The sequence below is a fragment of the Theropithecus gelada genome, chromosome 7a (genome assembly GCF_003255815.1).
Source record: "Theropithecus gelada isolate Dixy chromosome 7a, Tgel_1.0, whole genome shotgun sequence".
In the NCBI taxonomy this organism is placed as follows: domain Eukaryota; kingdom Metazoa; phylum Chordata; class Mammalia; order Primates; family Cercopithecidae; genus Theropithecus; species Theropithecus gelada.
The window spans coordinates 50,870,705-50,896,813 of NC_037674.1; the positions used below are offsets into that span (position 1 = coordinate 50,870,705).

At 49.2% G+C, this 26,109-nt stretch overlaps 2 protein-coding genes across 3 annotated transcripts in view; both read right to left on the reverse strand.

Moving 5' to 3' along the window:
- The window catches only part of SCAMP2 (secretory carrier membrane protein 2), a 551,928-nt gene that overhangs the window by 353,695 nt on the left and 172,124 nt on the right, over positions 1-26,109 (reverse strand). The gene's annotated exons all lie outside the window — the stretch shown is intronic.
- LOC112627707 (60S ribosomal protein L36a-like) lies at positions 22,184-22,586 on the reverse strand. Its single transcript, XM_025390305.1, has one exon. The coding sequence runs from the start codon at positions 22,584-22,586 to the stop codon at positions 22,269-22,271; it is 318 nt and encodes a 105-aa protein (XP_025246090.1). The 3' UTR covers positions 22,184-22,268.

Below are 26,109 nucleotides of genomic sequence, written 5' to 3' on the forward strand. Positions count from 1 at the left end.
ACCTGAAGATTGAGTTATATAAACAATAAGGTTTGGAAGTTTCCAGGTCATGAATGCTTCTAAGTGCTGCAGGTAGGGGAGTGGGTGTCCTCGATGGACTTGCCACAACCCACACCCTACATACCTTGACCTAGGTATCTCTCCCATTTGGCTGTTCCTTCATATGATTTTTAATAAACCTGTAAATGTAAGTAGTGTTTTCCTGAGTTCTGTGAGTCATTCTAGCAAGTTAGAGAACTAAGGGGGTGGTCATGGGAGCCCCCAATTTTTAGCCAGCATAGTGAAAGTGTGGGTAGCCTGGGCAGCCCACTCAGGCTGGCCTCTGAAGTAGGGGGCACTGTTGTGGGACTGAGCCCTTTAACTTGTGGGATCTTGTGCTAACTACAGATGGACAGTGTCCAAATTTAATTGTTGGACACCTAGCTGGTGTCAGAGAATTTATCCTTAATGTAGAAAAAACTCATAGGAAGCAATTACAAAAAGAGAGGTCTTGTTTAATTCATTAGGGCTACTATTAGGTTGGTGCAAAACTAATTGTGGTTTTGAACCATGAATTTTAAATTATTATTATTATTATTATTTTGAGACAGAGTCTCACTCTGTCGCCCAGGCTGAAGTGCGGTGGCGCAATCTCCCCTCACTGCAAGCTCTGCCTCCCAGGTTCATGCCATTCTCCCACCTCAGCCTCCCAAGTAGCTGGGACTACAGGCACCTGCCACCACGCCTGGCTAATTTTTTGTATTTTTAGTAGAGGTGGGATTTCACCCATGTTAGCCAGGATGGCCTCGATCTTCTGACCTCGTGATCCACCTGCCTCTGCCTCCCAAAGTGCTGGGATTACAAGCATAAGCCACCGGGCCTGGCCAATTTTAAATTATTATAACCAGGCTCAAACACATCTTTATTAATCAAAATAGGAACCATTACAATGAATACATTTTTGTGCTTTGGGATTTGACGAACGCTTGGAAAGGATTTTCTACATCCTACTGGCTGTGGAAGTGTTTTCCATGCAAAAAGTTGTCAAAATGCTTGAAGAAGTAGCAGTCAGTTGGCGAGAGGTCATGTGAATATGGCAGATGAGGCAAACCTTCATACGTAGCTCAATTCATTCAACTTTTGAAGTGTTGGTTGTGCGACATGTTGTGGAGAATTGGATCCTTTCTGTTGACCAATGCTGGCTGCAGGCATTGCAGTTTTTGGTGCATCTCATGGATTTGCTGAGCATACTTCTCAGATGTAACAGTTTTGCCAGTCCAGAAAGCTGCGGTGGATCAGACTGGCAGCAGACCACCAAACAGTGACCATTGTAAGAGTTAAAGAGGAAACAGCTGGCAATTAAAGACAGGTTTTCTTGGCCGGGCGCGGTGGCTCAAGCCTGTAATCCCAGCACTTTGGGAGGCCGAGATGGGCGGATCACGAGGTCAGGAGATCGAGACCATCCTGGCTGACACGGTGAAACCCCGTCTCTACTAAAAAATACAAAAACTTAGCCGGGCGAGGTGGCGGGCGCCTGTAGTCCCAGCTACTCGGGAGGCTGAGGCAGGAGAATGGCGTAAACCCAGGAGGTGGAGCTTGCAGTGAACTGAGATCTGGCCACTGCACTCCAGCCTTGGCGACAGAGCGAGACTCCGTCTCAAAAAAAAAAAAAAACCAAAAAAGACAGGTTTTCTTTAGATAAAACCTGAGAGGTGCTCCTGGCCGATTTTGGTCAAGAGCACTTTCTCTTACAGACTAAGAGGATATATTGGTTTTAGGGTGAGGGGGATTATCAGAAGCTTGGAATGTTTATGTGTAGGGAGAAGCTTATGGCAGGGTTGGAATCTCTCTGGGAGGAGGGGAGGTTACTTTGGGGCAGACATCGTTCCAGCTCAGAGTGGGGTTATCTTGGGGCTAGCATGTCCCTGGTCAGGGAGGAGTTTGGAATGTTTCTGCCTGGAGGTGTTATTTGTGGTTTATGGTCATGCTGACCTTAGCCATTAGGCTGATGCCCTTTGGATTTGGGCGGTTTTTAAAAATTAAGGTGAACTTTAGAATGAGGGGCTTACCAAGATGGTGATGCTTTTGCTCTGTTAAACATGACCTGTTTTTGGTGCAAGTTTGGCTTTGGGAAGTGCTTTGGAGCTTCTTCTTGGTCCAATCACTGAGTTTGTCATCGCTGGTAGTATAAAATACACTTTTGTTACATGTTACAATCAGATTGAGAAATGGTTCATTGTTGTTGTGTAGAATGAGAGAAGATGACACTTCAAAACGACAATTTTTAAAGTTTTCATCAGCTCATGAGCCACCCACTTACTGAGCTTTTTCACCTTTCCAATTTGCTGCAAATGTGAATGACCATAGAATGGCTGATGTTGAGTCCTTCAGCAGCTTTTCATGTAGTTGTAAGAGCATCAGCTTCGAAGATTGTTCTCAGTTGGTAGTTGTCAGCTTCCGGTGGCCAGCCACTATGTTCCTCATCTTGAAAGCTCTCATCTCCTTTGCAAAACCTCTTGAACCACCACTGCATTGTACGTTCATCAGCAGCTCCTGGGCCAAATGCGTTGATATGAGTTGTCTCTGCTACTTTATGATCCACTTTGAACTCCTGTAAGAAAACTGCTAGAATTTGCTTTTTGTCTAATATCATTTCCATAGATAAATAAACAGCAAGTAATAAGTCATAAGCAAAAAATAAATAAATAAATAAAGTGAGAAATGCCCATTAAAATGATGTATAACATAACCACATTTATTTAAGAATGTATTCTAATATTAAACAGCAAATTCTAAAAATGCAAAAACCATAATTACTTTTGCACTCACCTAATATAATACAATATCTGGGTAATTTATAAACAACAGAAACGTATTTCTCACAGTTCTGGAGGCTGAGAAGTCCAGTATCAAGATGCTAGCATATTCAGTGTCTGGAGAGGGCTTGTTCCTCATAAATAGTGACTTCTGTGTCCTTGTAACCACCCAACAGGTTCACCTTGCCCGCTGCCTAGACAGCTGATTTATCAAGACAGGGGAATTGCAATAGAGAAAAAGTAATTCATGCAGAGTCAGCTGTGTGGGAGAATGGAGTTTTATTATTACTCAAATCAGTCTCCTCAAGCATTGAGGGATCAGAGTTTTAAAGATAAGTTGGTGGATAGGGGCCAGTGAGTCACGAGTGCTGATTGGTTGGGTTGGAGATGATATCATAGGGAGTTGAAGCTGTTCTCTTGCACTGAGTCAGTTCCTGGGTGGGGCCACAAGATCAGATGAGCCAGTTTATCAATCTGGGTGGTGCCACCTGATCCATTAAGTGTCTGCAAAATATCTTAAGCACTGATCTTAAGTTTTACAATAGTAGGCCGGGCGCGGTGGCTCAAGCCTGTAATCCCAGCACTTTGGGAGGCCGAGACGGGCGGATCATGAGGTCAGGAGATCGAGACCATCCTGGCTAACAAGGTGAAACCCCATCTCTACTAAAAATACAAAAAATTAGCTGGGCGTGGTGGCAGGCGCCTGTAGTCCCAGCTACTCGGGAGGCTGAGGCAGGAGAATGGCGTGAACCCAGGAGCTGGAGCTTGCAGTGAGCTGAGATCGCGCCACTGCACTCCAGCCTGGGCCACAGAGCCAGACTCGGTCTCAAAAAGTTTTACAATAGTGACGTTATCCCCAGGAGTGATTTGGGGAGGATCAGAATCTTGTAGACTCTGGCTACATGCTAAACCGGAATTTCTGATCTTTTGGCTAACTTTTAGTCTTGCAAAGGCAGTCTAGTCCCCAGACAAGAAGGGGATTTGTTTTGGGAAAGGGTTGTTAACTCTTTGTTTCAAACTATAAACTAAGTTAGTTCAGTCTACGCCCGGGAATGAACAAGGACAGCTTGAAGGTTAGAAGCAAGATGGAGTTGGTTAGTTCAGATCTCTTTCACTGTCTCAGTTACAATTTTGCAATGGCAGTTCATCCTAACCTGGCAGAAGGGGCAAAGAAGCTTCCTTGGGCTTCTTTTCTAAAGACATCAATCCCATTCAAGAGGGCTTTACCCTCATGATTTAATCATCTCCTAATTATAATTTTTGGGACACATTCGCACCATAATAGGTCCCTTCAGAAGACTGTAGTAACTCCGAACTTTCTTACTGAAACCACTTTTCCAAAATTATGATTAAGATGGTAAAAGAGATCTAACTTAACTGACTCCATCTTGCTTCTAACCTCCAAGCTGTTGTTTTTCATTCCTGCGTGTAGGCTAAGCTAACTTTGGGAGAAACTTAGTTTATAGTTTATGGTTTAAAACAGATGGTAACAGCCTTTTCCCAGAACAGACAACCTTCTTGCCAGGGGACTAGACTGCCTTTATAGGACTAACATTAGCCACAAGATCAGAAATTATCGTTTTGGAGTCATGCAGCTGGAGGCAACAAGATTCTGACCCTCCCTAAACTGCTTTTAATATCAGTGTCTGAGATATTTTGCAGACCCTGTATTTGATGGATCAGCTGCTACCATCCAGATTGATGAACTGGCTCATCTGACCTTGTGGCCCCCACTCAGGAACTGACTCAGTGCAAGAAGAGAGCTTCGACTCCCTGTGATTTCATCTCTGACCAATCAGCACTCCTGGCTCACTGGCTTCCCCCAACCCACCAAGTTGTCTTTAAAAGCTCTGCTCCCTTAAGGCTGGAAGAGACTGATTTGAGTAATAATAAAATTCCAGTCTCCTGCACAGCTAGCTCTGTGTGAATTACACGTTCTTGATTGCAATTCCCTTGTCTTGATAAATTGGCTCTGTCTAGGCAGCAGTCAAGGTGAACTCCTTGGGTAGTTACAAATTTGGGGGCTCGTCTGGGATTGCCCCTTGTGGCTACCTGCCTGGTTTTGATGGCCCCCCTCTAGTGATGGACCCAGAGGCCAGCTCAAGTGGCTGCCTAGTTCTTTTGGACTGTGGGCCAACTCTGGTACTCTACTGGTAGGGTGCTGCCGATCCAATGTGCATGGATTTAATTGCAGTAGAGAAACAGTCCTGGGGAGACGTCCCTCAACTGTAGCCCTATCACAGGGTGTCTGCCTGTAGTCCCATTTTGGGGTGTCTGGGTTGGTGAGTATCCTAGGCTCTGCCAATGCCTCCTTCCTTCTCTTGACTGGTTCTGTAGTCCCCTGGTGGGGTGTCTGTAGCCCCACTGTGGGATGGGGTGTTTGTCTTGGTTTGGCTCCTGGTGGGGGGTGACTGGCTCTCTGTAACTAGTAGGAGGAGTCTTGGTTCAGCAGACCTCATCAATCAGGAAGATTTCGAGGCGATTTCTCAAACAAAAAATAGGAGGATAGTTTGGAAGGGATACTCTTAAGAGTTCTTGGTAGGGATCTGATTCGGAAGGCCTTCTGTCCTTGTCTTTGTGTGTGTTTGTCTATGTGGAGGGGATCTCAGAAGGAATTGCTTACGGAAGTCAAGCAGGCCTAACTCAAAGGATCCTCCTTATTTGTCTGGTTACATTCAGTGAGCCTTGAAGAAAGCTCAACAGGCCTGTCTTGGGTGACTATCTGCTCTTTGCCTTGCCCAGAGACCCCATTGTGAATCATTTGGAGTCATCCTTCTCCACCTGGAGTAGATCAAAGATGACAGGGACCAACAGGAAGAACTTTAAGCATTGCCAAGATGATATTGGGTGCTGAAAAAGGTGACTAATGTCTGTTTTGTTATGTGTATTTTCCTGGGATGGAAAATGTTAATTCGGTTTGCTCCTCAGGCAGTGCCTCCCATGTCTCTTCTGCAGGACAGAAACTATTATCTAAATAGACGGAATAATTCTATTATATATTGAGTACCTTTATGTTGAATAATCCTATAATATGAATGATTTTGGAATACCACCCATCTTAGCCTGGGTCCTCTGAAAAACAGAGCTTGGGTCAAGGATTAAGGTTGCTGTGGAGGCTAAAGCAACTCCATCCTGGATGCCAACCTGTCATGTTGACTGCTGATTAACCCCTGTTCAAAGAATGCCTCTAACACTTCTGCTTTATCTACTGTTACCATAAACCCTGCTTCTAGGTCAAAACAATCTCGCTTTGTTTTGGGGAGCATAAATCCTCCCCTTAGGCAGATTCACATAGCACTTTTGCCTTTCCCTGCAGGGCCAACTTCAGGTGTCCTACACATTTCTTCCTTGTGGTATATAAGCCCTTGGTCCGGGGGATAATGGCAGGGATCCACCATCTCCTCTTGCAGCTACTGAGAATGGCTTCTGTGCCTAAGTTCTTATTAAATGTTTCTTTCAGAGAAACTGCATTTGTCAGCCTCTGTCTTTGGCCTCTCAGCTTCCTCAGCCTTTAGGGATAGGTTTGCATATGCCTGCTCCCCGGGAACAGTGCCAATACTTTATCTGAGAGATGCCAGCCCAGGATGGTAAGAGTGAAGAATGAGGGAAGTAAGGCCAGGGCAGATGGAATGCAACGTGGCTGATGTGCTACTGTGCTGGTCACAGTTTCACGGCAAGCCTGGATGAGACACAGCAGGTTGCTCAGCAGGCATGTGGCTCTGCATGGGGACTTGTCCAGAGGGATGCAGGGAACTCCACCTTGGAGCAGTCCAAGGAGAGAAAAAGGTGGGAGAACTTACCTTCCCAGCTCCTTCCCATCTCCTGTTTCTCATCGGTCAGCTTTCACCTGGCAGGTGGGGGAGCTAACTCATCCATACTTCCGTGTTTCATCACTGAACTCCTCAGTAGCCAGTTTCATACCTTTTGATGTGGAATGTTATCCAGTTCTAAAAATGGAGGAGTGACCTGGCACTGGTCTTATGCCAATCAAGAGAAATGATGCAGATTGCTGGGGGAATCTGAACAGGCATCCAGGGTCTGCATCTCCAGTTTTTGGGACTCCAAAATTTTGGGGTTCCAAAAATTACTCTGAGGCCAGTAGAGGTTGGTGTAATGAGTTCACCATGGGTTGACACACAGTTTCTCCATCTGTGAAATGAGGGGGCTGGCTAAGGATGAGCTTCCCCCACATCGCCACCCACCTCTGCCCCCCACAGTTCTGTTTCCTGGGGAAGAAGGCCAGCAAAGGCCCAGCACAGTCACCTACTTTCCCTGACCACATTGCCACAAACCACTCTCTCAACACAGCCCGGCCAAGGCCCAAGAGTTCCATTCACATTTCCCAGTACCACATCCTGTGTACCAGAAAAAGCACACAGAAGTGAGTCAGACCTTCTCTCTACTATTTGATTGCTAATGATAATAATAATAGCCACCCTGTCACCATCCTGTGGTATTGAGCGCCAGCTCTGTGTCCAACATCTACACATGAACATAAACATAGGCATCTTGTTTAATACTCACCTCAATCCTGAAGATATGCTTCATGTTCCCATTACACCTGGAGAAAGTGAGGCTCAGATATGCCCTGGGATTTGCCCAAGATCACTAAGGAGTACACAGGGCCTGGTTTAGACTCAAACAGCCTATGGTTTGAGTTTCTCTCTTTTTTTTTTTCTTTTTTTTTTTTTTTTTTGAGACAGGATCTCGTTCTGTCACCCAGGCTGGAGTACAGTGGCATGACCATAGCTCACTGCAACTTTGACCTCCCAGGTTCAAGTGATCCCCCAGCCTTAGCCTCCCCAGTAGCTAGGACTACAGGCATGTACCACCATGGTCAGCTAATTAAAAAAAAAAAATGTTTGTAGAGAGGAAGGTCTCACTATGTTGCTCAGGCTGGTCTTTAACTCCTGGGTTCAAATAGTCTTTCCAGCTTTAGCCTCCCAAAGTGCTGGGATTACAGGTGTGCGCCATGGCGCCCAGCCTATGGTTTGAATTTCTGTGAGGAAACCCATAGAAGAACATGCTGGAGAAGGCCCACTATTCCTTCACCGGGTGGCTTTTATCAACATGCCATGGAGGTGGTTTGTGTCCACTGCACCTGCACACACTTCGGGACAAGGTTCCCCGGCTGCTTCCTGCCTGTATGTCTGTGTGTTTCTGTGAGTGCTGACCTGCCCCAGTGAGGCTCCTGCCCCTCTTTCACAATGCAACACAGTCCTGAGGGCCATGGGCTGGGCCTGGGCTCCCAGCAGTGGGATTATCATCTGGACAGAGCTGGGGGTATGCAGAGTGGGGCCGCTTGCATCAACAGGCTGTGGGGACCTCTTGTGCTCTGCCCACACTTGCAGCCCTCTTCCCTGGTGAGACACCCCTTCCAGCAGCTGGCCCAGAGCACCTGGCCACTTCTGAGAAATGGAAACTATACCTTCTTGGACTGGGGCCAGCATGGTTTGAGAAGCGCCCCTTTCGAATTCCCTTTGTCAGGAAGTTGATGCCTGGGCCATCACAGTCATTCACCTCAAGGGAATGATTACTCTTGATACATGGAAATATGTCTTAAGCCAAAAAGCTGTTGTTCTAGATTTGCTAAAAGTAGGTCAATAATTTGGCTTCAATCCCCAGGACAAATATCAGTATGGAGAAAACTTTTACAGTTGTGGATATTCTCTAGACCAATGAATGCAACCAATTATACGTTGCACAGATGGGCAGTGAATTGAGTGTTTGAAAATGTTATCTTTCACCTGTTTAGAAACAAAAGATCAATTTTTGGAAAGTATTTCTCAAAAAGAGAAAAGCGGTACCATGCAGATATAAAAATGGAAGCGATGGTGCAGATGGTGGATGATAAATGTTCTGTAACAAAGCCTGTATTTTTTTGTTTGACAAGTTTTTGCCAAGTTGCGTGCGTGCTTCCCCAAAGTAGGGGAGATTTCTGAGGAGGGAGGTGAGTCTTCTGGCCTTTACTCCCCTCAAGGTACCCAGGTTTCTCTGATGTGGGGACTAAAGGACTAAAGTTTCTAAGGAATGATCCTGCTGGGCCACTCTTTTTTTTTTTTTTTTTTTTGAGATGGAGTCTCACTCTGTCATCCAGGCTGGAGTGCAGTGGTGCGATCTTGGCTCACTGCAACTTCTGCCTCCCGGGTTCAAGCAATTCTACTGCCTTAGCCTCCTGAGTAACTGGAATTACAGGTGTGTGCCACCACACCCGGCTAATTTTTATATTTTTAGTAGAGACAGGGTTTCACCATGTTGGTTAGGCTGGTCTCGAACTCCTGACGTCAGGTGATTCACTCACCTTGGCCTCCCAAAGTGCTGGATTACAGGCGTGTGTCACCATGCCTAGCCAACCTTCCGGGCCATTCTTATCTTACTTGGATAATTCATATAGTAAGGCCCCCTTCAGTGCAGCCCACAGACAGGGCCACGTACTTGGAAGGGCCCAATCAAGTTTGGTTTAATGCACTAGGACCAAGCAGCACTTTGAAATTCTTCATAATTTAACTTTGAATTTGTTTTTTTGTGTTTTTGTGTTTTTTTGTTGTTGTTGTTGTTTTTTGTTTTTGTTTTGTTTTGTTTTTTTGATACAGAGTCTCGTTCTGTCACCCAGGCTGGAGTGCAGTGGCACAATCTTGGCTCGCTGCAACCTCTGCCTCCTGGGTCAAACGATTCTCCTGCCTCGGCCTCCGAGTAGCTGGAGGTGGGATTACAGGCACGTGCTCCCATGCCCGGCTAATTTTTGCATTTTCAGTAAAAACCGGGTTTCACCATGTTGGCCAGGTTGGTCTTCAACTCCTGACCTCAGGTGATCCACCTGTCTCGGCCTCCCAGAGTGCTAGGATTACAGGTGTGAGCCATCGCGCCCTGCCAAATTTGTCTTTTGTAAGTGAAGTCCAATGGGGCCATGGAGCACATGCTGAGGGCTTAGAGCCTTGGCCTGAAGCATGGTCCTGCCTCCTGCAACCTCCCTGCTTCCCTGGAATGAGTTCTTGGCTGTCCTCTCCCTCAACCTCTGGTGCCCCAGTGCCACCCAGCCCCCTTACCACCCCTGCCCTGCAACACTGCCACCCTCTGCTCCCTTGAGGGCCTTGGTGGGGGTGGGTGCACCAGGGCCAAGTACATGCACCCTGCACTGTCAGAGCGGACAGCTGGTGGCCATACTGTCCCAGGCTGGCAGCAATATGCCGTGTTCAATGGGTGGCTTAGGGAAGGTGAGCCTCTCTCCACTCCCATCCCAGTCCCTAGTGCCTCCTGGCTATGAGGTTGGGACAGTCGGGACTATGGGCCTGTAGGAAGGGAAGATGCCTGCCTCTGCTTCCCGAGGAGTCTGTCTGGTGGCTGCTGGAAGGGGGAGCCTGGTAGTTACAAGGTTCCACATGTACCACCCCCCCCGACCTGTGAGGGTCCGCTCTGGCCCTGTGCATGTCCCGAGCTGGAGGCAGTAAGAATATTAAGTGTAAATTACCAAAAAACACAACACCATGACAGGTTGTGAGAAGCATCATGGAAAAAAGGGAAGACCTTCCCTCTTGCATTTTGAACAGGGAACCTGCAATTTCATTTTGTATTGGGCCCTGCAAATGATGTAGCCAATCCCACAGGCAGTGCTGTGTTGTGGCTGCCAGCTCTCACTGGGTCACAGTTCATTTTCTGTGATGTCATGTTGGTAGTTTTGAAATGGCCATGGTGGGCCGGCCGCGGTGGCTCATGTCTGTAATCCTAGCACTTTGGGAGGCCGAGGCTGGTGGATCACCTGATGTCAGGAGTTCGAGACCAGCCTGGCCAACATGGTGAACCCCTGTCTCTACTAAAATACAAAAATTAGTAATTTTTGTATTTTAAATTAGTAAATTAGAAAAATTTACTAAATTTTAGTATTTACTAAATACTAAAATTTACTGTGTACATTTTAATACTAAATATTTACTAAATACTAAAATTTACTGTGTGGTGGTGGACGCTTGTAGTCCCAGCTACTCGGGAGGCTGAGGCAGGAGAATAGCTTGAACCCCGGAGGTGGAGGTTGCAGTAAGCCAAGATCATGCCATTGCACTCTGGCCTGGGTGACAAGAGTGAAACCTGTCTCAAAAAAAAAAAAAAAAGAGAAAGAAAGAAATGGCCATGGTATTAACAGCACAGAAATCGGCCAAACACTGCAAAACATAACTTTTATTTTATTTTAATTTTTTTGAGACAGAGTCTCACTCTGTTGCCCAGGCTGGAGTGTGGTGGCATGATCTCAGCTCGCTGCAACCTTTGCCTGTCAGATTCAAGAGATTCTCCTGTCTCAGCCTCCTGAGTAGCTGGGACTACAGGCGCACGCCACCTGGAACACCCAGCTAATTTTTGCATTTTTTAGTAGAGATGGGGTTTCACCATATTGGTCAGGCTGGTCTTGAACTCCTGACGTCAGGTGATCCAACTGCCTCAGCCTCCCAAAATGCTGGGATTACAGGTATGAGCCACCGCGCCTGGCCTGGAACTTTAAAAAAATGTATTTAGGCCAGGCACGATGGCTCATGCCTGTAATCCCAGCACTTTGAGAGGCTGAGATGGGCGGATCATGAGGTCAGGAGATTGAGACCATCCTGGCTAACATGGTGAAACCCCAGCTCTACTAAAAATACAAAAAATTAGCCACGCGTGGTGGCGGCGCCTGTAGTCCCAGCTACTCGAGAGGCTGAGGCAGAAGAATGGTGTGAACCCGCGAGGCGGAGCTTGCAGTGAGCTGAGGTCATGCCACCGCACTCCAGCCTGGGTGACAGAGCGAGACTCCGTCTCAGAAAAAAAAAAAAAAAAGATTAAAAAAAATGTATTTAGAGCTGGTTGTTAAACATTTACCAGCACACCACTGTATAGAGTACCCAATAAAAGTCGGAAACTTCTTATCCTTGTTAATTTAATTGGTTAAATAGGGCAGGCCCAAACTTCTAGAAAGATAGTGCAGAGGCATGGAAGGAAGGCTAAGGAAGAAGACAGCTTAGTAAGTGCCAGGCACTGGTCCAAACCATTTCACCACCTTTTCAGGAATGAGGAAATAAGCTCAGAGAGGTAATGGGAGTCACTCAAAACCACACATCAGGCCAGCTACTGAGCTAACATTTGGACCCAATGTCTTAGCTCTTCTCACAGCAAAAGGAGAGGTTTTCTTTTTAAAACTAGAGATAGGTCTCACTATGTTGCCCAGGTTGTTCTCAAACTGCTGGGCTTAAGTGATCCTCCCATCTTGGCGTCCTAAAGTGCTGGGATTACAGGCATGAGCCACCGTGCCCAGCCAGAGAGGTTCTTTACAGTCACATGTCCCTTTCTTTCCTTCCTTTCCTTCCTTTCCTTCCTTTCCTTCCTTCCCTTCCTTCCCTTCCTTCCTTTTTTCTTTTTCTTTTCTTTCTCTCTCTCTCTCCCCTTCCTCCCTCCCTCTCTCTCTCTCTCTCTTTCAATGCAGTCTCACGCTGTCACCCAGAATGGAGTGCAATGGCACGATCTCAGCTCACTGGCAGATCTCAACTCCTGACCTCAGGAGATCCACCCGCAAATCAGCCTCCCAAAATGCTGGGATTACAGGCATGAGCCACTGTGCCTGGCCAGAGAGGTTCTTTAGAGCCACGTGTCCCTTTCTTGCACAGGGCCTAACACAGGGTTCTGAACTTCAGGAATAAACGGGGGCTCAGGAGGAGTAGGCAGGAGGGGGGCTGGCAAAGGACCTAGAAGTTCCCATCCTGGGCTCTTGATCTCTTGCAGTAACTTCACAGCCTGAGGCAGAAGCCTAAATGAATGAGAAGCAGGACAGAATGTTCCAGCAGCCACCAACTAGAGCAGAGACACAAATATTTACTAAGCCTAGGGGCCTCCCCAACATGCTGGCAGAGTTGGAGGGAACAAGTGTTTGGGGCCTCTCTGTAAGGGCAGGGAATACATTGCAGGGAGAAGCCCCATGGAGAGGTCTCCCCTGACTCCAGCCTCTCCGTCACATTGGTATATGAGTCCCTCATACCCTCAAGTATGTAAAGCCAGTCACAAAGCACCTTCTCAGCCATGGGCAGTGTGGGGAGCTGATCTCCATCTTATAAGTAAGGAAACTGAGGCCCACAGAGGGAAGATAACATACCCAAAGCCAGAGGGCTGGGAAATGCGAGAGTCTGCAGTGCAAGGCTGGACTGGAAATGCTGCCCCCAATACCAGTAGTCTCCAATCCTGCATCTGCCCACCACACCCCCTCCCCAGGAACTTCTCTTGACCCTGGCTGGCCTCCTCCCTGACTGACCCCCAGACCCTCTTCTTTGGCGAGTCTTTTGCACACTTACTTCCTGCAGCTCCCGGGCTGTTCTCTTCCCAGGTTAACCTCCCCTTTCTTCTTTTTTTTGAGACAAGATCGCACTCTGTCACCCAGGCAGCAGTGCAGTGGCATGATCACAGCTCATTACAGCCTCAACCTCCAGGGCCCAAGAAATCCTACCATGTCAGCCTCTCAGGTAGCTGGGACCACAGGCACGTGCCACATTTTTTATTTTTGGTGGAGATGGTGGTCTCACTATATTGCCCAAACCGGTCTGAAACAATCCTCTTCCCCAGCCTCCCAAAGCTCTGGGATTACAGGTGAGTGCCATCCCACCCAGCCCCTCCCCTTTCTTCCTATTTCCCAGCTCAGAGAAGCTTTCTCACCTCACACCTCTCTCTCTAAATCGTGCCCCTCCTCCCTCATCTAGCTGAGGCCTGGCCTCTCATCTAGGAAGCCCTCTTGGACTGCTCCCACTCACAGGGCTCTTGGGCTCTCAAGATTGCATGAAGTATGTTCATATTGTACTGTCCATTAAAAAAAAAAAGCGCAAGAGGGACTAGCACACAGCGGTTTGGGTCCTAGTTGCAGCTGTCACCAACTTACTAGGGTGACCTCAGGCTCCCCTACTCTCTCTGAGCCTCAGCTCCCTCATACCTCACCAGGGAATGGAGAGTCTAGATGAGAAAACCCTGTAAGTGAGCACAGGTCACAGCTGTTGGGGTTTTTGCTGGCATCAGCATTGCACCCTCTAGATCCCTTCCCATCCATTACCATCTGGCCCACACTGCCTTGTTCTTGTTCTCCCCTAGGGGTGGGGGGCCCGTGTCTGGGTGGAGAGCCCAGCTCCAGGAGGTGCTGTGTGTGCAGGGAGCCCTGCTGTTCCCCACTGGCCCCAGTGAGCCAGGCCTTGGCTTGGGGCGGAAAGAGCCCAGGACTGGCAAGCGCTGCCCTAAGCGAGGAAGCCCAACCCCTAAGCAGTTCTGCTCTTCAGCCCTCTAGGGTGTTAACTTTGCCTAGCCAAGAGCAAACTCTCTCTCTCTCTCTGTGCCAGCAGTATTAGAAAGAGCCCCTGGGAAATGCTGTTTTTGTCCCCTGAGGCAGACTTTTGGGGAGTCCAAAGAAGGGCTCCTCATGGTACCGACTATCACAGAACAGGAGACAGGAGCAGGAGACGGGCTGGGAAGATGCGGCGACTTGGGGACCGGATAGGAGGGCCCTTGTCCTGAGGCTGCGTAGGCGTAGCAAGCTCCGGGATTTTACTTCGTTGGAATGTTCTTTTGCGCTACTTGGGGCTGTGACTGAGAGAGCTCGTGGGGGGCTCAGGCTCTTTCAGAGTCACCCGTGTGGCTCGGCCACTGCGCCAGATCTTGGAACATCTAAGGCAGAAACAGAACCAACACCCGCAAGCCTCCAACGGCCCCTGGGGCTCAATCCAGCTCTTGGGGTGGAGGGGTTGGGGGAGGTGCGGGGGCGGGCACGGTGGGGGGCGGGGCGGGGCCCTGCGGTAGCAGCTCCACCCCGCGCCCCTAGTCGAGTAAACAAGCCAGGGGCGGCGACTGGGGGCCGCTCCTGCAAGCCGGGGCGCCCGGTTACATCACGGTTCCCCCGAGACTCCCGCCCCAGCGGCTGGGTCCCTGAGGCCCGCGCTCGCCCGCTGCCTGTGTCCGAGGAGCAGAGAGCTGGCAAGGGCCCGCCAGGGCGGGAAGGCTCCCACGATTTTCACGGAGGCCCCTGGGACTTTGTTGCAATTGGGTTCAGCCAGAGCATGGGCTGAACGTGGACGCGCGGGAACCGCACCTCGGTTTCCCCATTTGTGAAACCTGGAGGCTGTATTAGGATTCTGTGCCTCCTATTAGGATTCAGCTGGGGGAAGGAGAGCGGCAGCCAGGGCCAGGGCCAGCCCCAGGCGGGCTGTGACCGGGCTTTCCACGTTAGGGTTTTGGTGGGTGCCCGTACGGCCACGGCCCCAGAATGCATGGAGACAACTCTCTGGGCCAAGGCACAGCAGGACGACCTTGTATCCTAGCATCCTCCTGTCCCCACTTGCTGCTGGACACGGACCCTCTAGGTAAAATTCAACAATAGTTCTTGCCAGCCACCCTCACGGAGGGTTTGTGCCAGTGCTTTGGAAAAGATGTTGGATTGCCCAATTAGGCGGGAGGGAGATTTCTGCTCAACATCAATAACTCGATCCACCTCGGAGCCTGAGCCACTGGCCTGGAGGAGGCTGCCGGGGAGGCAGGGGTCGTGAGCACCCAGCTTCGGAGACACTGAAGCAGAGTACGGGCCAGGCACGGGGAAGAAGGTGGCAGAGGGCATGCTTGGCAGCATCTCCAGGAGCTGTCCTGCCCTGGGGTCCATGATTTAATGATTCTGCACCTACACCGTCTGATAAGGTAGCTGCTATGACTGTTGAGTACTTGAAATGTGTGGGAACCACTAGGAGCCCTAGAGTTGGCATAAACATTATTTTAAGCTGAAGACATTTGAGATTCAACAGATGCAGAGAAAAGCCTCCTAGGAGCTTCCTTTATCTGACAAAAAACAGTAACTTCTGGGAAGTAAGGCTACCATAAACTCTCTCATAGGGGGAGTTTCATGGCCCCAAGAAGACAGAGAGACCACTCATACCTGTATAGACAAATATTTTCACAAACTTTATCACCTTAAAACCCATTTGTCTTTCCTAAAGAAACTTATTTGTTTTTCCCATAGAAGCTCTTTCTTTCCCCTCCCTTTTCCCTACTAAATTAGGTATATAAGCCTTCAACTCTATTTAACCAGCCAGCTACGTCCTTTGTTGGTATGGTATGCAGACATAATAAACTTCTTCTCCTGTTAATCTGTCTTTTGTCAGTTTAATTCAAAAACTCCAATCACAGAATAAAAGAGTGTAGAGGAAAACTTTTTTCCTCTCCTGCAGGGGCTAGTATGTATTGATATGGGTGGTAAGTGTAATGTATACACAGGGTTTAGGAGACTTAGCATGAAACAGAAGAATGTGACATATCTTAATAATTTTGTATATGATTACATATTGAGATGGTAACATAGGGTTCCATTAGATAAATTGGGTTCTCTTAAATATATTGCTAAAATTGATTTCATCTGTTTCTCCTTACTGTCTGCTAGAAAATTTCAGATAACATATGTGGCTCATGTTTTATTTCCATTGAATAGCACTGCTAAATGTCAGGTGACCTTGTATCTTTGGGTTGGCTTTTCCCAAGCAACACCACCACATCTCTATTAACTGAATGCTCTTGTGTCAAGTCCTGAGCAGCGTGGGCAGTGGGGAGTGGAAGAGGAGGGGGCACAGTGCCAGCCCTCGGGAAGCTGCCAAGCACCTCTTGGCTTCCAACTTGGTCTGGCCACATCCTCCTGCAGTCCTGCTTCCCCTCCTCCACAGGACAGTCAGGCCAGCAGAAACCTGGGCAGAGGGTTCTGGGGCTGGCCAGGGCTCTGAGAACTCAAGGAGGGAGCTCCATGTTGGCCAAGGATTCAGAAGACAGTGTGGCCAGCAGCCAGGAACTATGACTGCACCGAGTGCTGTTCCCATGCCCAGGACCACAGATGTGTCCCGGGCCTCACTGCCCAGCACCTCCTGGCTTAGTGGCCACAGAGTCCTCTTCCTGCTCTGCCAAGCACCATCTGGCTGTGGTGGAACAGGCTCCCCTGCTCTCCCATCCTCTCTGCCATCTCCCATTCCCCAGGCCTTGCTGGATTAAAACATTTTCCTGATAGTCATTCAGGGATATAGGCTGAGGTCTAAGAAACAAAGCTACCCTGAGGCCCCTGAAAAAATAAAACAAAATAACAAACTTTAGCTGGTATTTCTGATAAACAGCCCACACTTGGCAATTTAGAGGGATGGTCTGGGTTGGTGTGACCCAGGTTTAACCCCTGCAGCTGATATGAATGTGACAGCTTTACAGTCCTGTAAAGCTAACCAGACCTGTACATAGTTAAACAACCTTATCTAACATTCCTCTTCTCCTATATAAACTTGCTCATAACAGCCAGCACTCTTATCATGCTTATTGTGTGCTAGGCCCTGCTTTGGGATCTTACAGGTTTGTTTTGTTTTGTTTTGTTTTGTTTTGAGACGGAGTCTTGCTCTGTCCCCCAGGCTGGAGTGCAGTGGCGCGATCTCAGCTCACTGCAAGCTCTACCTCCCAGGTTCACGCCATTCTCCTGCCTCAGCCTCCCGAGTAGCTGGGACTACAGGCGCCTGCCACCACGCCCGGCTAATTTTTTGTATTTTTAGTAGAGACGGGGTTTCACCATGTTAGCCAGGATGGTCTCAATCTCCTGACCTCGTGATCCGCCCTCCTTGGCCTCCCAAAGTGCTGGGATTACAGGCATGAGCCACCGCGCCTGGCTGGATCTTACACGTATTAATTCATTTAAGGCTGGGTGCAGTGGCTCACGTCTGTAATCCCAGCTACTCGGGAGGCTGAGATGGAAGAATTGCTTGAGCCCAGGAGTTTGAGACCAGCCTGGGCAACATAGTGAGACCCTGTCTCTACAAAACATGAAACATTTAGCTGGGTGTGGTTGCATGCACCTGTAATCCCAGCTACTTGGGAGGCTGAGGTGGGAGGATCATTTGAGGTTGGGAGTTTAAGACCAGCCTGGGCAACACAGCAAGACACTCCCCCTACAAAAATTAAAATTAATTCATGTAATTTGGATTAAATTGGATTTCACACACAACAAACCCGTGAAGTGAGTGCTATTATTACCTGCTATTCACAAGTGAGAAGCTGAGGCACAGAGAGGTTAAGTAAACTTGCTCAAGGTCACACAGCTACAAAGAGGCAAAACCAGGATTGCAACCCGGGCCATCTGGCTTAGTATTCGTGCTCCAAATCACTGCATGACATGGCTTCTCCCGCAATGCTGGAGGACTCGATTGTGTTTTGTTTTCCTAAACTTGTTCCCTTTTGTTTTCCTAAACTTGTTCCCAACTTATGATAAACCTGTGACAGGTGTTCATGATCCAAAATGTGTCTGAGTTTGGCTTTAACAAATTAAACATGAGATGGGAAAGTGACCAAATGCATGAGGAAGAAGAAAAAAATTCCAGAAGAATAAATCATTCTACCATCCTTTGTCCATGGTGTCTGTGTGGGTGGACAAGGGAATACTATGTAAGAATGGGTGCAGCTTGTTCAAAGATAAACTATAGCTGAAAGTTGCAGCCTGCATTGATAGTTGCCCCTAGTGTAGCAAGCTGCCTGAGAGGGCTCCAAAATGGAGACATATCTGATTTGCAGAGGCAGGGGAGGAGGGCTACATTGTCACAAATAAGAATAAAAGAACAGGCGTTTCAAACAGGGATGGGGGTGGGTAGAAACCCAAGAAGGCGTCAGCAAGCTGTGACCTGAGTGGGGTGTAGCAGCACAGGAAACAGCTCTGATGGGTTTTCAAACAAGGACGGCTACTGTTTAATCATCCCCATTGCTTGTGCTGAGCTGGGATGTCATTCTTCTCAATCTCCTGACCTTTGGTCAAAGGCTAACATCAACCCTGCTTTATGACCGTCAGTGCTGAGCCAGTCAGTGCTAAGGGGTGAGGGGGCATGAAGCCTGGAGAGGAGTGGGCCTGGAGGCCATGGGCACTGGGCAAGTTGCTGAGTGGGGAGTTGACCTGGAGAAACAAAGGCCCCTTTGCCATCCTCAGAGTCACTAGGGGTGCCGGGTTCCTGCCAGTCACAGGATGTCCAGCCAGAGTAGCATCTAGCTCCTGAAATCCAGTACATGCTCTCCTCCCAAGTCAGGTGTCCTGGCCCAGGGCTCTGTCTGCAGAGTGGTGCCTTTGGGTTGGCAGTGGCCCTGCGTGGATCCTCTGCTGAAAGCTAAGGACCTTGGGTCCCAGGCACAGGGCAGGCCCTGGGCTACTGCTCTAGACTTCCTGAGTCAGAGAAAGCCCTGCTGGGCCTCCCAAGGCCTCATCCTGACACCTGAGTCAGCCTCTTTCCTCTTTCTGAGCCACCCTCGTCTGACCTCCCCCGGCCAGCCTGCCTCTGCAAGTGGGGCCTCATAGGGACATTGTAATGGGGGAGCAGACTCCAGGTGTAGTTCATTTATTTATCCACCCTTTCCTGTTGTTTATATTGACCTGTATGCCAGATACATAGGTTTTCTTTTTCTTTTTTTTTTTTTTTTCATTGCACTCAGGCTGGAGTGCAACAGCATGATCTCAGCTCACTGCAACCTCCGCCTCCTGGGTTCAAGAGATTCCCCTGCTTCAGCCTCCCAAGTAGCTGGGATTGCAGGTGCCCGCTACCACGCCCAGCTAATTTTTGTATTTTTAGTAGAGAGGGGGTTTCACCATGTTAGTCAGGCTGGTCTTGATCTCCTGACCTCAGGTGATCCACCCACCTTGGCCTCCCAAAGTGCTGAGATTATAGGTATGAACCACTGCACCTGGCTGATACATAGGTTTTCTAACTTAGTCTTACAATATACCAAAACATAGGTTTTGTTTTTGTTTTTTTGAGACAGGGTCTTGCCCTGTCGCCCAGACTAGAGTGTAGTGGCATGATCACAGCTCTCTGTAGCCTTGACCTCCCAGGCTCAAGTGATCCTCCCACCTCAGCCTCCTGAACAGCTGGGACCACAGGTGTGTGCCACCACACTAGGTAATTTTTAAAATTTTTGTACAGATAGGGCCTCACTATATTGCCCAGGCTGATCTTGAACGCCTGGGTTCAAGGAGTCCTCCTGCCTCCCAAAGTGCTGGAATTATAGGCATGAACCACCACACCCGAATGCTATTTTTATTCTTATTTATTTCTTTCTTATTTATTTATTTATTTATTTATCTTGAGACGGAATCTCAGTCTGTCACCCAGGCTGGAGTACAGTGGCGCGATCTCAGCTCACTGCAACCTCTGCCTCCTGGGTTCACGCCATTCTCCTGCCTCAGCCTCCTGAGTAGCTGGGACAACAGGCACCCGCCATCACGTCCGGCTAATTTTTTTTTTTTTTTTTTTTAGTAAAGACGGGGTTTCAACGTGTTAGCCAGGATGGTCTCGATCTCCTGACCTCGTGATCCTCCCACCTTGGCCTCCCAAAGTGCTGGGATTACAGGCGTGAGCCACCGCTCACAGTATTTTTATTCTTAAATTACAGATGAGGAAACTGAGGGGCCCAGGGCAGCTGGGACACAAGTCCTGTCTGAATTGTGCTGGTCTTCCAGCTTGGTGGGGGTAGGATGGAGGCAGCCGGGGCTGGGGACTTGAAAGCAGAAGAGGGGATGAAGGGAACTGGGTAGGCTTGTGGACCACAGGCCCACATGGGAGCCACATCCTGGCAGGCGAGGGGATTGTGAAAGAGAAGGCAGGTGGGGTACAGGAGAAAGATGGGAAAACAGGGGCAGGGAGCAAGAGACCCTCCAGGCCTTGCAGATGCAGGAGTTGGGCAGGTAGAGGATAGATGGAGTGGGAGGGAGGTGGGTGCCCAACAGGGATCACTCTGCAGGGGAGGTCTCAGGCAGTAAGTGATGAAACTAATTTGAGTGGGGGTGGCCGATCCAATACCTCCTTTTCTGCGCTAAAGAGGAGGGAGGGGAACTAGCTGAGCAATCTGTGCATTCAGCCACCCCTGGGTGCTGTCCAGGGGCACTTGTCCCCAGAGAGGAAGGCCAGCTCTGTCCTTGGAGGTTGAGAGCAAGTAAGCAGACAAGCACTGTGCTAGTTGCGTTTCATTCAAGATCTTCCCTCCACACCCAGTAAGAAAGGCATGACACTAGGAGTTCAAAATCAGCCTGGGCAACAGAGCGAGACCTTGTCTCTACAAAAAAATTTTAAAAATTAGCCAGGTGTGGTGGCACATGCCTATAGTTTCAGCTACTTGAGAGGCTGAAGCGGGAGGATCACTTGAGCCCAGGAGTTCAAGGCTGCAGTAAGCCATGATGGCACCACCACACTCCAACATGGGTGACAGAATGAGACCCTGTCTCTAAAGAAAAAAAAAAGAAAAAGGCATGACAGCCCCATTTTAGAGGTGAGAAAACTGGGGCCAGCCATGTCCAATGACTTGCCTGAGGTCACAGAGTTAGGCTGGGGTGCAACCAGGATGCAAACTTGCCTTTGCTAGTCTGGTGAAAGAACTGGGTATAAATAGAAACCCCAAAGCAGTGGGTGCCAGGGACAGGACTGGAGGCTATGAGGGGAGCAGGGATGATTGAATACCCCCACCCCAATACTACCCCCAAGGCATCTGCTTATTCTGGACCCAGAAGGAGAGGCTGGGGGCATTTCTAGGTATCCTGTGGGTACCACAGAGGTTATGCACACTCTGGCATAGTAAGCCAGGCAGAGTGGTCTGAGGGAAGGGAGTGGGGATGGGGGAAGGGGTAGAAGAGAAGGTGGGGAAGGAAGTAGGAGGGGGGACTGAGGGGGAGATGGAGAAAGGGAGGAGGAAGGAGGGAAGGAAGGAGGGGCAGGGAGGGAGGGGAAGGGGAGGGAAGGAAGAAAGGAAGGGAAGGGGAGGGAGAGAGGAAGGGAAGGAGGGAAGTGGCGAGGGAGGGAGGGAAGGAAGGAAGGTTGGTTGCCGGCCATGGTTGCATGTGTGTGCCTGGCTGGTTCTGTGTCCCTCTGTGTGTGTGCACACGTGTGCTCACATGTGCATGTGTGCATGAGTGCAACAGTTTTTTCTCCTTGGTCCTCTAAGTTCCTGTGAGTCCTGCCAGGCCAGGAAGTCTCCATTTGGGGCATGGCATTGGGATCCCAGTCAACAGCCCTAGACTTGTCCACAGGCATTGGGGGTGGGTAGGAGGGTTGGAAAGGCAACGGGGAGGGGTAGGAGGGGTGAAGCCTTCAGGCTTGGGGTGGCTGGGAGGGACAGTGAATGCCCCAGGCGGGCCTATACTCTGGGGGGCTCTCTTGGTTATTCCAGGCCAGATAGTCCTCAACACACGTGTACTCCAGGCTGCACGGCCCAGCTGGGATCCTTCCCCATCCCTTAGGCTTACTTTCTCTAGAAGCACTGGGCATTGCTGTGCCCATTCTGCACTGGGTTCTTCATATTCACAGTCAGTTGATCTGCCTGATTATCCCATGATGTGGTTAATGGGTTATCCTCATTTTTTTTTTTAAAGAATATCACTGTATTTATTTTCCTACAGGTAATTTTTCTATGGCTTCAACATTTTCTCTTCAAATTAAAAGAAAAATTTCCCAAAGTTTAGAACTGGATCACTTGGCCCTTTCTCTTATCTCCTTCCAGTTCAAAATGCTTGCATCTCTTAATGGCCAACATCCTCTTGGATCTGCAGGTAGGCTCAACACATTCCAGCCTTAGCACAATCTTCTTTGTGGTCTTAGCCTTCTTCCGGAAAATTGGCTTTGTCTGTCCGCCACAGCCACTCTCCTTCCGATCATAGCGCCTCTTTCCCTGGGCATACAAGAAATCCTTGCCCTTCCTATACTGTGTCACTTTGTGAGGCTGATGCTTACCACACTTTTTACAGAAGGCGCTTCGGGTTTTAGGTACGTTGACCATCTTTGCAGCAGGGCTGTTTTGTCTATATGATGAAAACAAGAAACAGCGTCCAAGACCTTCACCTCGCACAGCTCTCCCCTAACAGGAAAGGGCCCCCCCCTTTTTTTTTTTTTTGAGACAGAGTCTCCCTCTGTTACCCAGGCTGGAGTGCAGTGGCATAATCTCAGCTCACTGCAACTCTACCTCCTGGCTTCAAGTGATTCTCCTGCCTTAGCCTCCAGAGTAGCTGGGACTACAGGCGTGCACCACCATGCCCGGCTAATTTTTGTATGTTTAGTAGACACGGGCACTCGCCATGTTGGCCAAGCTGGTCTTGAACTCCTACCTCAGGTAATCCACCCACCTTGGCCTCCCAAAGTGCTGGGATTACAGATGTGAGCCACCACGCCTGGCCATCCTCATTTTTTTTTTTTTTGAGACAGGATCTTACTCTGTTGCTCTAGCTGGTGTACAGTGGTGTGATCATGGCTCACTGCAGCCTTGACTTCCTGGGCTTAATGATCCTCCCATCTCAGTCTCCTGAGCTGGGACCACAGGCACATGCCACTACCATACCCAGCTAATTATTATCATTTTTTTGCCAGGGGGAGATGGGGTCTTGCTATGTTGCCTAGGCTGTCCTTGAACTCCTGGGCTCAAGCAATCCTCCCACCTCGGCCTCCCAAAGTGCTGGGATTACAGGCGAAAGCTACCTTGCCTGGCCTTATCCTCTTTTTTTTTTTGAGACGGAGTCTCGCTCTGTCACCCAGGCTGGAGCGCAGTGGCGCAATCTAGGCTCTCTGCAAGCTCTGCCTCCCGGGTTCACGCCATTCTCCTGCCTCAGCCTCCTGAATAGCTGGAACTACAGCCACCACACCCGGCTAATTTTTTGTATTTTTAGTAGAGATGGGTTTTCACTGTGTTAGCCAGGATGGTCTCGATCTCCTGACCTCATGATCTGCCCGCCTCGGCCTCCCAAAGTGCTAGGATTACAGGCGTGAGCCACCGCGCCCGCCCTCATTTTTTATATCTGTGTAAACTGAGCCCCAGAGAGATGAAGTGACTTGCCTAAGGCAGCACAGCTAAGAAGTAGCAGAAGCAGGATTTGAACCCAGGAAGACAGGGCACCAATCTCAGCTCCCAGCCCCTTCAGCACAGAGTGAGGGTCCCATGCCTTCTACTCCACCTCACCCTTCCAGCCTCAGGAGCACATTCACAAGTACAGGGAGGGCCCCTCTTCTGTTCTGTGAGGCCTGCATCAACTTGTCATGGGGTGGGAAGCCCAGCTCCCTGGTGGAATCACATCAGGTCATAGTGACAGAGTCCTGGCTCCCCAGGGACTGGCTCCCAGCCACAGCTCTGGGGGCTGGGATAGCACTCTATACCACTGAACCTGCAGCACAGGGCCAGCCAGTCATGGAGCCCCTGAAATCCATTGGTGCACTGGGGGCCAGAGGGCTTGCAGGAGTGGATGAGAGGTGGCTCAGCCTTGGGTAGGCCCTGGCTGAGAAATAAAGAGGCCGTTCATGAGCGCAGATGTGGTTCCGGTTGGCTGGGCCCCAGGGAGCCTGAGCAGGCCTTTCTTGTCTGAACCCAGATCTACTTCTTGGGTTCGTCAGCATTCCCTACCGCTGCCCTCAGCCCCGCAGCCTGGCCAAGCAGTGGGAGCAGCCTCTCAGGTTGCCCTGAATGCCTTCGCGGGCCTTTTGCCTTCAGGAGTTGCGTGCTGCACCTTCTGGAAACAAACAGGGACCATGATACCAGGCGGGGCTAGGCTGCCACTCCTGCCCTCCCCCTGGCTGCAGTCAGATGTCAGCGTGCAGCACTGGGGGTGTGGGTCACAGGAAGGCCCTGTGGGCCTCTGGAGGGTTCTGCTCAGGAGAAACATCATGGGCAAGGAGGACTGTGCAGAGGCCGCAGGTGCCCCTCCGATGGCCTGTTAGAGATGGGGAGCTGTGGAGGTTTCTGTGTCCCTTCCTTTTAACTGAACAACCCCGGCTGGACACAGTGGCTCACGCCTGTAATCCCAGTACTTTGGGAGGCCGAGGCAGGTGGATCACCTGAGATCAGGAGTTCGAGGCCAGCCTGACCAATATGGTGAAACCCTGTCTCTACTAAAAATACAAAAAACAATTAGCTGGGCATGGTGGTGGGCGCCTGTAGTCACAGCTACTTGGGAGGCTGAGACAGGAGAATATCTTGAACCTGGGAGACGGAGGTTGCAGTGAGCCAAGATCTCACCGCTGTACTCCAATCTGGGAGACAAAGTGAGACTCTCTCTCAAAAAAAAAAAAAAAAAATTGAACAACCCCTTTCCAGGACTTTTGTCCCCATTAGGAGTGTCCTGTTGTGTTCTCTGGCTACTGCCCCAGAATTAGGTTAGGAATGGGGACAGAACTGGGTCTGGGAGCTGGGATTAGAATGGGCTGGGATTGGGATGAAGATGGGCTAGTCTGGGCTGGGCACAGCTGGGGATGGGGGTGGCAGGCTTGAAAGCAGAGGGTTTTACTGGAACCACTGTCTATCCCCTGCCCCCTCTGCATTGAGCCTGTCAACCTGAATGATGAGATTCAGGCAACATGATTAAATACTGAGTTTATTGGAGTGCAAAGTTTGACGAGGGCATAGGCTCCAAAAAAATGGGGTCCAAGGTGCTCTGAAGTGAAGAGATTTGAGGGTCATTTATATAGGCAAGGATGTAAACAGGATTACATCATTTTTCACACATAGTTACAGCAATTGATTGCTTATAGGCAGTGTTTCTTTTTTGGGAAAAGTATATTTGATATTCCACATTAAGGATATAATAGTCAAGGGGTCTTTCATCTCAGTCAAGGGGTCTTCTATCTCAGGGACATCTGGTCTAAGCCAGGAACAAGGAAGGAAATTAATTTATAACAAAAGGTCAGTAATTAAGAGGTCAAGCTCTGTGACAGTCTCCAAAGGCAATCTTCCTCAGAGCCTAGTAACTGTTATTTTCATTCTTGTTGTTTTGTTTGTTTTGCTTTGTTTTTGTTTTTGAGACAGGATCTTGCTCTGTCTCCCAGGCTGGGGTGCAGTGGCGCAATCACAGCTCACTGAAACCCTGACCTCCTGGGCTGGGCTGAAGCAGTCCTCCCACCTCAGCCTCCTGAGTAGCTGGAACTACAGGTCTGCATCACCACTCCTGGCTTCCCTCTCTTTCTTTTCTTTCTTTTCTTTCTTTTCTTTCTTTTCTTTCTTTCTTTCTTTCTTTCTTTCTTTCTTTCTTTCTTTCTTTCTCTTTCTCTCTTTCTTTTCTCTCTTTCTCTCTTTCTCTCTTTTCTTTCTTTCTCTTTCTTTCTTTCTTTCTTTAACTTTCTTTCTTTTCTTTCCTTCCTTCCTTCCTTCCTTCCTTCTTTCTTTCCCTCCCTCCCTCCCTCCCTCCCTGCCTCCCTCCTTCCTTCCTTCCTTCCTTCCTTCCTTCCTTCCTTCCTTCCTTCCTCCATTCCTCCCTTTTTCTTTCTCTCTTCCTTCCTTCCTTCCTTTCTGCCTGTCTTTTTCTTCTTCCTTTCCTTTCCCCCCC

Excerpts from the sequence above, each read along its gene's own strand:
- LOC112627707 (XM_025390305.1), bottom strand. The coding sequence starts at position 22,586 with ATGGTCAACGTACCTAAAACCCGAAGCGCCTTCTGTAAAAAGTGTGGT.